Genomic DNA, 12,368 nt, shown 5'->3' with positions numbered 1-12,368 from the left:
GGTTTCTCCTGCATCTTCTCTTTTCCCAGCCTGGTCATTTCCTGTGGAGAGGAGCTGGCTGAACGCTGGAGTGACAGGGTGTCATTGTCCTACTGCCATCTTTGTGGAAGTTCTCTGGATCTTGTGGCTATGTTAGATAGGGCTTGGGCATCCTCAGGCCACTTGGGCAGTTGTGGCAGCAATGCGTCTGGACACTGTACATCATCCCTGCCACCATTGCATGTTGCATGGTAGTCCTAGTGCTCCCCGAGTGTGTTTATAACCCCAGAAATGCAATCACCCTACCAAGGTCTGGCCACGCTTGGGGCACTCCGGGAGACAGGGCTCATGCTGGAGGGTATCACACCAAGCCAGCATATACCCTTTCTGCACTAACTTGGCTGCTCTTCAGTAGAGAGGCTGTGGTGGGAGGTGAAGGAAGCTTCTTTTTGGCCCATGCCCATCTGAAATCTCCTGACACCTGGTTGAGGCTGTGCAGGAGCCTCAGTCTGTGCTGTGCTGGTTGCAGGGCAGGAGCTGGTGCCTCAGCAGGACAGGATGCCCATGGTTATGGCAGTAGCACTGGTCATTGTACTCCTGGCACTGGGGATTTTGCTGCTCTTTGTGCTCTTCAGGTCAGTACCTGCTTCACCTCTCCTGCTCTCTTTGAGACATCCAGCACCATGCAGTGCCAGAGAGTGTCCAAGTGGACCCTGAGACAAGGAAATGTGGGAGGCAGGGCTGTTACATGGGCAACAGCCTCTCCTCTGTCTCTCTTTTCTGCTGGTCTGTGGGCCTTATTTCCTGTTTTGCAGGCGAAAGAACGGCATTTCAAAAACCTTGGAGAACAACAGCACTATTCCCCTACGAGCATGTCACGGAGGTGCAGTATGAGCAGATGCCCTCGCATTCCTTGTCTGGACAGGCTGTCTGCTAAAAGCACATGTGGGGTGCTTGCAGGCTGTGAACACGAGATCTGAGCTGGCTGGCATGGGGAAAGAGACACCTCCCAGGAGAAAGGGACCTGTTTGAGGAAGGACAATCTAGGGTTTGGTGGGGTCCTGAGCACCTCAATGCCAGATCAGTTCCAGCTGTAGAGCTTCAAGGCCAGCTTGGAGCTTAGGCACATACTAAACTCCTGGTCTCCATAGGTGCGTACAAACTGAACACACAGATCCCAGTGGAGGAACTGCTGGATACTCTAAAGAGTTTTAAGAGAGAAGAAATAGAGGCAGAGCAAACAGAGGATGAATCAGTCTACAGGCATGGCGCTGGGCGTCTGAGAGAGTATCAGGTCTGGCTGAGCTTTTCTTTTCCACCTGGCTACACTTTCCACCCAGCCCTCACCCCTTCCTTGAGCATGATGCAGTTGGCATCAGTCAACCCCAGAACATGTGCAAATGATGAGTGGGCTTTTCTTCTTCTGCAGCGACTGTCCTCCACTTTGTTGCATCCCTGTGACGCTGGCAAGGAGCTCTGTAATCAGAGCAAGAACCGCTACAAGAGCGTCCTCCCATGTAAGCAGAACCACAGAATCACAGAATCACAGAATCACAGACTCACAGAATCACAGAATCACAGAACGTTAAGGGTTGGAACAGACCTCAAAAGATCATCTAAGCAGAGCTCTCCAGCAGTTGGGACAGGCACTTGGAGGTGGATAGGCAGTACAGATTGCTGGGCTGGTGCAGGTGCCCCTCCAGCTCTTCTGCAATACTGACCTCCTCATCCCATCCTCTGTGGCCACTGAAACACAGGAGGATTTTCCAAAATAATTATGTTGGCTGTTCTATATCCAGTTGGAGGATCCTTGTTCCGCTCCTCATATCTCCCCACAAGCGTATGCATTCATCATGTTCCTGTTGCTGTTGTTAGATGTTGCTGAACGCTGCCAGGCCCCATCTAGAGGTGGCTATCTGTGGGAGAGCAGAGGGAGTGACCCACTTTCTACCAAAACTTAAAACTCTTTTGGGCCTCACATAGTATGGACATTTGGCCATTGCATTAGCAGTCTTCCCCAAGAACACACTGCGTTTCCTGCTCTGCAGTATCACATTTTATCTCATTAGCTGTTCTTTACCCCTGAACACCTCCTGAAGCCTGAAGTGTTACCGAGAAGGGAGCACACAGTCCCAGACTTTACTAAATTACATCCCTACTCCTTAAACAGTGACTTCGTTTTTGCCCCAAAGAGACAGTCCACTGACTCTCACCTTCCTTCTCTTTCAGACGATCACTGCCGTGTGGTGCTGCAGCCCTCTGACACGGGAAATGACTACATCAATGCCAGCTACGTGGATGTAGGTAGAGAGGAATTGCTGCTCTGGACAGGGTAGAGGCATCTGGGTGGAATAGGAGGGGTGTGTGGCTGTGCTGGGTGAGGACAGTCCTGCTCACATGAGTGGCCACAAGATCTGGCACTTGCTGCCCTGAAGTGCTGGCAGATCTTGGGATGTCACTTTCCTTGTGTCCTCTCTGAGCTGCCTGGAGTACTCCAGGTTTGTGCGCAGTTCACAGCTCTAAAAAAAGAGACCCGTGTGAGGGGACAGGAGCTGAGATGTAGCCCCTGGGTACCCACCCTCCCTGCTGCTCAGGAGCGGTGCTGTGCTAAAGGCTCTGGGCTCCGGTGCCTGTGGGGCTGGGTCTTTTATTTTATTCCCTGTTAAAAGTTTAACTCGTGATCAGAGCTGTTTGAACCTCTCTCCCACAGAGCTACTGGAGTCCACGTTTCTTCATTGCAGCTCAAGGTGGGTGCTCCCAGCCTTCATTCTCAGGAGATGCCAGTCGCTGCCCCGAGCACTTTGGGGAGTTAGTAACTGGGACAGCAGCCTATAAGCTGTTAATGGCTCAGTCCAAGGCCCTGTACTTGCTGGCTGTCTGTCCCAGACAGTGTTTATGGCTGCTGCAGAGCACTGAAGTCCTCAGTGACAGCTTGGCAGTGGCTAGCTGTAGCTGGTCCCTGCACTTCACTAGCTGAGGACATGTTCCTTCCACCCACAAGCCTGGCTTGTTCCCTTTGTTGACTGGTGTGACAAGGACACACCTGCAAACACCTAACACATCTGTGCCCAGTGCACCTGGACACAAGCTCCTTCCAAAGGCGCAAAGCAGGGATGGGTTTTTCTGCTCTGTGCGGTGTCTGGTGAGGAGGTCTCAGGCTACTTACAAAGATGTAGAAATGCTTTTCAGGAAACAAAACCCTGAATGTAAGAGCAGCTCCCAGTCATCTCAACAGTCTGGATGGGGAAGCCCCTGAAGCAGCAGTGAATCCCTGATGTATCCTGCCCTTCCTCTTTCTTGTCCCAGTTTCTAACATGATTGATGAAATCAAGGTGCCCAGCACCCCCTGCAAGATGCTGCTGTGCCCAGGCTGTGCAGTGTTAATCTCCAAGCAGAGGGCAGCCCAGAGCTGCTCATAGCCTGGGAATATCTGAGTTGTGCCTGGGAGCACCTACACTTGTATGGCTTGGACACCAGCATAGGGCTCTCCTCTTCTTCCCCAAGGCCCCTTGCCTGGGACAGTGGTTGATTTCTGGCAGATGGTCTGGCAGGAGAAGACCTCGGTTATTGTGATGCTGACGGGCTTGGTGGAGCAGAACAAGGTAGAGAAAACCTCTTGGCCTGTGCTCAGCTTGGGTGTCCCCAGAGCCCAGGCAGCTCTCAGTGTGGGCAGAGAGCAGCTCCACACCACTGCTGCCTTGTAACACAATCATCCTGAGTTTGCTAGTGCTTAGTGGTCTCACTGCTGTTGCCAGATCAAGTGCGAGAAGTATTGGCCAGAGCAGGAGCAGGTCTATGGGGATTTCACCGTGACACTCAACAACACCAGGACCACCACGGGTCTTGTCACACGCATCTTCTGCCTGCAGAAGGTAAGCTGAGATAAGGTTCACAATGTTTTTGGATTTCATCAGCTGGCAGGAGCTGTTGGCCAAGAGATGCTGTGGTGAGCCCTGCCTGGTCCCCAGCACTAGCAGGTCAGCATTGCCATGAGTGGTTGCCACGCCAGCACATCGACTCTAGGTTTCTGTGCCAGGTAAAGGCTATTAATGAGTTCCAGTGGTCACCTCAGCTGAGTCTGGATTGATGATGCACATGTGCAGATTGTGAATCCTTGAAGGCTTGGATGAGGTGATCACAAAGGTATAAGAGCAATTAAAGGGTATAAAATGGTGTCTTTGCACATTCAGAATGATGGATCAGGTGCCTGTGTGTCACCTGAACCAGTCTGCAGAGGGTCCACGTTGAAGCTCCATAGTCACTTACAGCTTCTGAACCTGAAAAAAGTTTATGACTTAAAATAACTTACATAATGGAATTTCTCAAGATGAGTACTTCCACTGAAGTTATGCATCAGATAGTAAGCAGAAACTGAAGGAGGTGCAAGGAGGAGAAAAGAAGTACAATATAAAGAAATTACAGTTATGCATATTCTTGTATTTTCTTGTCTTGCCTAGAGCAAAGGTAAAGCTTGCAGAGCTGAGACATAGCTGATCATTAGTTCAGGCCAAGTGAATGTGGTATTTAGGGGAAAATGCATCATGAGCTGGTGAAAAAAGTGACTACATTCACATCAGAACAGTACCAGCTTTAGGAAATACCTTCTTTTTGGGAAGAGCTTTTTTAAGATTATAAAAACACTTTGTGATTTTTAGGGGTTTTTTTGTCCTCTAGGGCCCAAGCTGCATTTACCATTCTGAGTTCTGTTCTCAGCACTGGGAAGCAGACAACAAAATTAATTGCATGGCTGTGTGCTGGGCAAATTTACCCTTTGCTGTCTGAAGAGCTATAGCAGAGCAATCATTGTGGTGGGGCTGCTTAGGTGAACACTGTGTGCTGGTGCCCCTTCCCCCTACCCCCTGAAGTGGCTTTTTTCCAGTTTCCTACTTCTCATCATCCAAGTATGTCAAGCAAGTTGGTTCCTGCTCTCTGGTCCCAGCCATGTCTCCCTCTTTGCAGGCAGGCTGTGCTCTCCCGAGAGTGGTGGAGCAGTTTCACTACCTGCTGTGGCCAGACCATGGGATCCCCCAAAACTCTGCCCAGCTCCTGTGCTTAGTGGATGTGGTGAACAAGAGGGGGTTGGAAGCACCCGCAGGACCCGTGCTGGTGCACTGCAGGTACTGGGCTGGGATCACTTGAGTGCTGAAGCAAAGCTGGCCAGGGCAGCACTGACTTTTCCCCTCCAATTTTCTGTGTCCTTAGCGCAGGGATCGGGCGCACAGGTACCTTCATTGCCCTGGATTTCCTTCTGAAGATGGGGAAGGCGGAAGGGAAAGTGGATGTGTTCTGCTGCGTGCAGAGGCTGCGGGAGCAGCGGGTCAGCATGGTGCAGACCCAGGTAAGGAGTGTTACCTGCTCCTCGCACATTGTCAGATTGCAGATCTGCTTCCCACCCTTCCCAGGGATGTGGCACGCAAAGCCGCGCTGGCCATGGTGTTCATGATCTAGCCACAGGAACTGCAACTGCCAGGTGGTGGAGACCACAGGATCTTGTTTTCAGTCCTATGGCCAGACCTAGTCACAGAATCATCATAGAATGGCCTAGGCTGGAAGGAACCTCAGAGATCATTTAATCCAACCTCCCTGTCACGGGCAGGGATGCCTCTCAACGAGATCAGGCAACACATGGGGACCGAGCGGGAATCGCACCCGTGGCCTTGGTGTTATCAGCACCACACTCTAACCGACTGACCTAACATGATCCATACTCCCCTGGGAACCTCTGAGATGTCATCAGTGTTCATATGCACTGATCATCCTGGTATAGAAGAGCTGTCTTGTAAGGAAGGAGCATGAATAAGAGTCTGTGTGACCCTCAGGCTATCTGCCTTCATGACATCTTCTGGTCAGCAGGGTCCTGGCCTACAGACAACACCCCCAAGATCTGCTCAGTGCTGGCACCTGTTGGAGGAAATTAGGCTGAGCATAACCATCCAGGAGCTTGTAAGGAGGACTAACTAGTTCATGGGTTTTCTGGGTTTCCTCCCCCAGAGCAGAGGTCTGGCCTGAGAGGGAGCACTAAACCACAAGAAGGTGGTCTTGTCTGGGTTGTCGCAGTCGCTGGCTGTTTCTCATAGCCAGGCTGCCTACACAGGGTCCTACAGGAGCAAGGTGAAGGATGGGCCTGGCTCATTCCTGGCACATGTCAATGCCAATGGGCTGGTGGTCTGGAGTCCTAGAGCTCCTCATGGAGCTGCTCCAGAATGTGCAGCTGACCTGTACCCTCATGCAGGAGCAGTACACCTTTCTGTACGAGGTGCTGCTCGAAGGCTTGCTCTGCGGTAGCACTGGGGTCCCCGTGGAGAGCATCACCAGCCATGTCCGCTGCCTTCAAGAGTCTGAGGCCTCAAGGCACAACAACGTCCTTGAGAAGGAGTTCAAGGTACCTCCAGGATGTGGTGCGCTGCGTTGGTGCTTCAGGGGCTGGTCTGTGGTGCCTCCTCCCTACTGCTTCCCTCTCCAGCTGTGAGGTGGAGAGGGAAGAGTATATCTCTGGGGTGGCTGAAGAAGGCAAGGAGCTGACAGCCAGGGCTTTCTTGGCTGAATCATCCCTACAGGCCCTGCAGAAGTTTTCTGAGTTGTTCCAGCTCCTGCCATGCAGAGAAGCGGAGAAACCCAGCAACCAGCCCAAGAACCGCAAGCCAGGAATCCTGCCAGGTACTGCTGTCAGGGCGACCCAGCACCTGAGAGAAGCTTGGGGGGATGCTTCTGCCCTGCTGCTTCCCTCTCCAGCACCATGCCACTGGCAGGTTCTGCCCAAGGTCCAGCTGTCATTTTTTCTGGTTGGTAATAAATACAGATTAGGCCTGTCCCTCCATGGGAGCAATATCCCATCCCTGCTTCCTTCTGGTCTTGCTGGAGGCGTGCATTCCCAAGATACACATGGGATAAACATGTCCCTTGGCCTAATCTTTCCCAGTGGAGGAATCCAGATAGACATCAGGGAGCAATGAGGAGGAGTGTGGACCTGCTCTACCTCTGTGCCTCTGCCCATGGGGTTTTGACAGCCCTGTGGAGTCATTGCTGTAGAGCTGCTGCTTCCTGTTCATCCAAGCCTCTGACCCCACCGCTTGCAGGTAAAGCCTCATGCCTCTGTGTGGGGAGAGGATGGCTCATCATTTCTCTCTCCGCCCCTTGCCTCTGCAGCTGATTCCTGCCGACCCATCCTGATGTCCTCGCTGAACGCAGACGGCTCGCCAGGCTACATCAATGCTGTGTTCGCCAATGTAAGGGTCCAGCCACAGCACGGGGATTGAGGGATGCTGAGAATAGCAGAGATCCCCGCCTCCCTGGAGAACTATTGCTCAAGGCAGGGGTAGACCATGCCACCCTGGTTTCAGGTGTCCCAGCCTCGGAGCTTCTTCGCGCTGACTACCATCCCAGCAGGCTGGGGCCATGCTGCCAGGAGATGGCCCCCGTGATCAGCCTAAGCCCTGCCCTCACAGCAGCTGAGGAGGCTGCTGCACAGCTCCTGCTGCACAGCTCCTGGCTTTTGCCTGCTGGGAGCAGAGCCGTGTATGATGAGCTGAGGGGTAACCAGGTGCAAGCCTGCCCTGAGCAGGGCTAGGGTCCTCTGATTTTCCTCGGGCTCTGCCCTTGTCCTGCAGAGCCTAGGCTGCAGTGGGGCAGGGAGCAGTTCCTGCTGTCAGAGGAGCTCCCAGGGGGTTGGATTCTGTGACCTTTTCCTCTCTCACAGCCCGGTGTGTTTTGCAGACGTACACCAAGGAGGACAGGCTCATCGTCACCCAGCTGCCTTTTGCCACCACAGTGGTGGATTTCTGGTCTCTGGTCTGGGATTACACCTGCACGTCGGTGGTTGTGCTGAACCAGCTCCAGGAGCTGGACAAGGTCAGCAGCCCATGAGCAGTACCTCACCTCTCCCGGCTCCCCGTGGGTCTGGGCAGTGTGCTTTCTGCCTTTGCCCCTGCATGGCTCTTCTCCCAAGAGCCCTGCTTGCTGCAGGAGCCCACTGCAAGCTTGTGGGCTTCACCCACGAAAGCCCTGAGGACAGCCCTGTCATCATGGCACTACAGTGGTGGGGTGTCCCCTAGTCTCACAGCAAGGGAGCATCGCTCAGGTGCCCAGGTGTCCTCTCTGCCGGAGTGCTATTTTTCTGTATGCAGCACCATGTGTTGACCTCGAGCGAACAGCAGGCAGAGCACCCACATGCACGCTGCGTCTTGTGGGTGAGGGTCTGGTGTGAGCACAGCCATGCAGGTTGGGGCTGTGTGTGATTACATGCGTGTCTCCACAGACATATGTGGAGTTCTGGCCCACCCAGGGTGAAGCTGCCTACGGCCGTTTCCATGTCCATCTAATCTCAGAGGAGCCCGGAGCTGGCTTCACAGCCTGGACACTTGCCCTCACCAACAGGCAGCAGGTGGGCTCTTTGTACAAAAATGGCAAAGTCCTTTGGGAACAGATTTTGCAAGAGCTGAGAGGACCATCTGGACTGGTATCAGCCTGATCCTCACATGATGCTCAGTCTTATGCTCTGTCCATCTGCTGGTCTCAGAGCACTCAGTGGAGGAGTCAAAGTCTGGGACTGGTCCATTACAATGTGGAGCTGCTCCCTTGATCCAGGCTAAGCTAGCACTGACACGTACTATCCCTCCCTCCCTTCCATAAAACCAGTGGGATTCTGCTCTGCCCAACCCATTGCTTTTCCTCCCCACTAGCCCAAGAAATCTGCACTGGAAGTCAAGTTCTGGCAACTGAAGGACTGGCCCATGCAAGAGCGTCTTCCTCCTAATCATGCCACAATCATCAGCCTGCTCGGGAAGGTGGAGACACATCATCGTCAGAGCCAAGACGGACACATCCTTGTCACCTGCTGGTGCGTGATGTCTCTTGGAGGAGGAGCCATGACACAAAGAGTCATGGCACAAAGCTGGCTCAGCCCAGGCTATGTCTGTGAACTTCAGTCACAACTCCATCTTAGATGTGCATATGTGCCTAAATTCATTTATGTTCAGGGAGGAAGGCTTCCCTGATGAGGATGGCTGGGTGCAGGATCTGTTGACAAGATCATACGGAGACCCTGCATGTCTAGTGGGACGCCTCTGGGGCTCAGCCCTGCCAAGTGACCCCAGAGAAATTGACTCTCCTCTTGTTCTCATCCACAGGGATGGTGCCAGCCGTAGTGGGATCTTCTGTGCTGCTAGTTTCCTGTGTGAGCAGATCCAAAGTGAGGGGCTGGTGGATGTATCCCAGGCTGTGAGGATGATCAAGAAGCGGAGGAGACAGATGATTAAAGATGTGGTAGGTCCTGACTTCAAACCCAGCTGGGTTGGCAACATCAGAGCACCTAGGCTGTCCCTAGCAATTCTGTGCTCAGATCATCCTGGGACTATCAGGGGCAGATGAGACCACTGAAAACTCTGTTTTCTGCTGCTGAGACATACCCACTCACTCATGGGAAGGTTCTGCAGAACTACATGGGCACCAAAGCATCCTTTGGCCCGAGTTACTGATTTTTGATCCACCTGATCTGCTCAGCAGGAGACTGCGTTTGTGAGTGCTCATATGCCTGTCCTGCACCCACTTCACCACTCAGTCTGGCTGCTAGAGGCCATCCCAGGGCAAGCATCCCAGATGGGAGTGAGCAGCAGACACTTCAACACTTCATGCCATAGACACTGGCTCTCCTTTGGAGACCAGCTGTCTCCAGCATTGGTGTAGCCCAGCCCTCAGCTACTGGAGCACACACTTGTGAAGTGGGAAGGTGGGCTCCAACCAGCAGGAGAGCAGGCTGTGCCTGTGCCTGGCTTGCTTAGGAAGCTATTGGCAATCAAGGTGGCACTCCACTGCAGATGTTGGTATACCAGATTCTTACATGCATCTTTCTGTCCACAGGAGCAGTATGGACTCTGCTATGAACTAGCTCTCAGTTACTTGAATTCATTTGAAACCTATGGCAATTTCAAGTAGAGACATGGCCACACCTCTGGCCAGAACTTTGACTCTCTTGACAGCCCTCCATCAGTAACAGTGGAAAATAGGGAAGACAAGAACAGTGTGCGAAGCCCCGACATGCATTATTCACCTGAAAAGCCAGCCCTCCTCTCTGACTGGGAAGAACAGGCTGGACTGTTTCCAAAATGTGATCAGGCTCTGAAGCAGGAACCTGACCGTATGCCCAGAGTTTGCACAGGAACTTACCTGGAATCACAGCCTGCATAAGGAAATCAGAGCAGAGGCACCGAGACTTGACCTGTCTGTGATAGGGACAAAGAAACCAGCTGCCCCATCCAGACTCCCTTGACCCTTCAGGCAGCTCCATCAACATCTAAACTGCGTTTTGCCAGAGGAGCATCCAACCGCTTTAAGATCAGTGGGCTCAAGAGCGCAGGCTGTCTCTCCTCCTTTGGGAGAAGCATGAAGGCCAAGGCCAACAAAAGCCACTCCTTCAGGACTAGCCTGGTCCTTTCCATCCCATAAAATCATCTCCTGGAGCTCGGTCTTCCTGATGCTGATCCAGGTGCCACAGCCCTGCCATCTCCAAAGGGGCTCCCTCACCAGCCTGTCTGGTTCCCCCATGGCAATCCTAGGTTGTAACAGCTCAGCTTAGATACTCTGGATGTCGTTCTGGCAGGGGATGCTGCACCATGGAGACTGGTTCTGCCTTTACTGCTCAAGGGACAAGAACCTCGGAAGCAAGACTGATGACACAGCTCTGTTGTGCGTCTCACCAATAAAGACTCTGTGCTGGCCATGGTGGTAGTGACCTCTGATCTCCACTTTTCTTCCAGGTTTGACCTGGCACAGGGGCTGCAAAGGAGTTGAGAGCACACAAGTCCCTCAGCTCTGACCACAGCATAGGCACAGAACATACTCCTGCCCAAGATGTACACTGGGGGACATCACCCATCACTGATTTCCACCATGCACCGCATCCAAACTCACTTGAGAGCTACCCAGCATAGCCCTGGGTGTGGGAAAGGTTGTCAGGTACCACTCAGGGACAGGAGATCACAGCAGACCTACTCACGGCCTCTACTTAACAAGATGCAGTTAGTTCCATGCAGAGTGATGTGACCCTACAAGGTCAATGAAGAGACCAGGCAGGAGCTGTGGTGGGGCAGGCAGCTTTTATTCGTTGTTCAGGCAGAGCAGGCAGAATCACGAAGGCAGCCCAGTCGGGTCAGGCTGCAGCAGAGCCAGAGTTTAGCCAAATATCAGCACACAGAAGGATGAGAGGGGTTGGGAACCCAGGACATGGCAGGACCATGTCCCTCAGCCTGAGACTGTGTGAGTCAGGGACTGGGAAATTTGGTGTACAGTTCCTGCTTCCAGAAAAGCAAAACTGAAAGCAAAGCCTAAAAAAATGGAACTACAGAAAGTCACCTTAAAACAGCAGGAAGCAAAAGCTGGGAGGTGTAGGGGGTGAGGAAGGAAAAAGCTCACAGTCCTCCTTGGCCTCCTGTTCTCCTCTTGCTCTGCTGAGCTGGAAGGGACCCCTGGCATTGGTCAGTCACAGGAGAATCAGGGGCCCAGCAGCTGTCAGCACTGAGCAGAGGTCATTCTCCCCATCTTCTCCACACCCTCACTCTTCTGAATGGGCAAACGGGACGGGAAGACATGTCACCAAAGAGAATGCACAGATGTTTCTCCAGAGGATCAGGATCTCCTCCCATATTCCACTCAGTCCTACAACCCTTTCTGTGATGGTGGTCCAAGAAATTGCATTTTCCTACCTTAATCCTCCTTTAACAATCCTCCTTAGCTTTCCCTGGCAAAGACTTCCCTTTCCTGGAAAAGCAAAGGGGAGTCCTGAGTAAGAGACTGGTATTGCCTATGCCCCTGCTGATTTTTTTTCACCTGGAAAGCATGAACCACAGGACCCCTGCAGACACGAGGAGAAGGACCAGCAGCACAACCACCCCAATCACAATCCCAAGCCATGGCCCTGGAGGCTGCTCTGCAACTGACACATAGATAGGAATGGGAGCCACAGCCTGAGGCACGTTTTGCTAATGGCCTCAGTGCTGGCAAAGGGTATCTCCAAGTGTGCAGGCATGTGTCTTGGGTTAGGAGGTTTCTTCTGGGATGTGGAATCACCCCACGTATGGAAATAAAAGTCTTCCTATACCCGAGACGAGACGCTGTCACTCCAGCGTTCAGCCAGCCACTCTCCAGGGGAAATGGCCGGGCTGGGAAAAGAGAAGATGCAGGAGAAACCCTCAGGCACAGGGGCAGAGGAAGAGAGAACCTGTAGCAGATGCAGGTGAATATCTCTGCATGTTGGAGGAGATGAGGAGAGAGCTCAGGCCACCGTTGCCCCACTGCCCACGTGGGCCAGCGGCAGATGTCTCCCGACCCGCAACCATCAAATACCTCAGCAGCGGCTGAGGACCCCGGGGACACACTGAGTGTCCCACCAGGACATC

General features: G+C 53.0%; 1 protein-coding gene across 1 annotated transcript; it reads left to right on the top strand.

Moving 5' to 3' along the window:
* Positions 1 to 508: 508 nt before the first annotated feature.
* On the top strand, positions 509 to 9,909 carry LOC104269426 (receptor-type tyrosine-protein phosphatase mu-like; the record flags this gene model as incomplete). Its single annotated transcript, XM_009875702.1, has 18 exons — positions 509 to 614; positions 795 to 862; positions 1,131 to 1,273; positions 1,409 to 1,496; positions 2,209 to 2,279; positions 2,690 to 2,726; positions 3,484 to 3,581; positions 3,735 to 3,851; positions 4,939 to 5,096; positions 5,182 to 5,317; positions 6,212 to 6,361; positions 6,537 to 6,636; positions 7,126 to 7,205; positions 7,693 to 7,827; positions 8,234 to 8,359; positions 8,658 to 8,815; positions 9,105 to 9,240; positions 9,835 to 9,909. Coding segments are annotated over 18 exons (1,982 nt in total), but the record flags the coding sequence as incomplete, so codon positions are not given.
* Positions 9,910 to 12,368: the final 2,459 nt, after the last annotated feature.

This window comes from Apaloderma vittatum, unplaced genomic scaffold (assembly GCF_000703405.1).
Source record: "Apaloderma vittatum isolate BGI_N311 unplaced genomic scaffold, ASM70340v1 scaffold31328, whole genome shotgun sequence".
Taxonomy (NCBI): domain Eukaryota; kingdom Metazoa; phylum Chordata; class Aves; order Trogoniformes; family Trogonidae; genus Apaloderma; species Apaloderma vittatum.
This window is presented reverse-complemented; position numbering and strand designations above follow the sequence as displayed.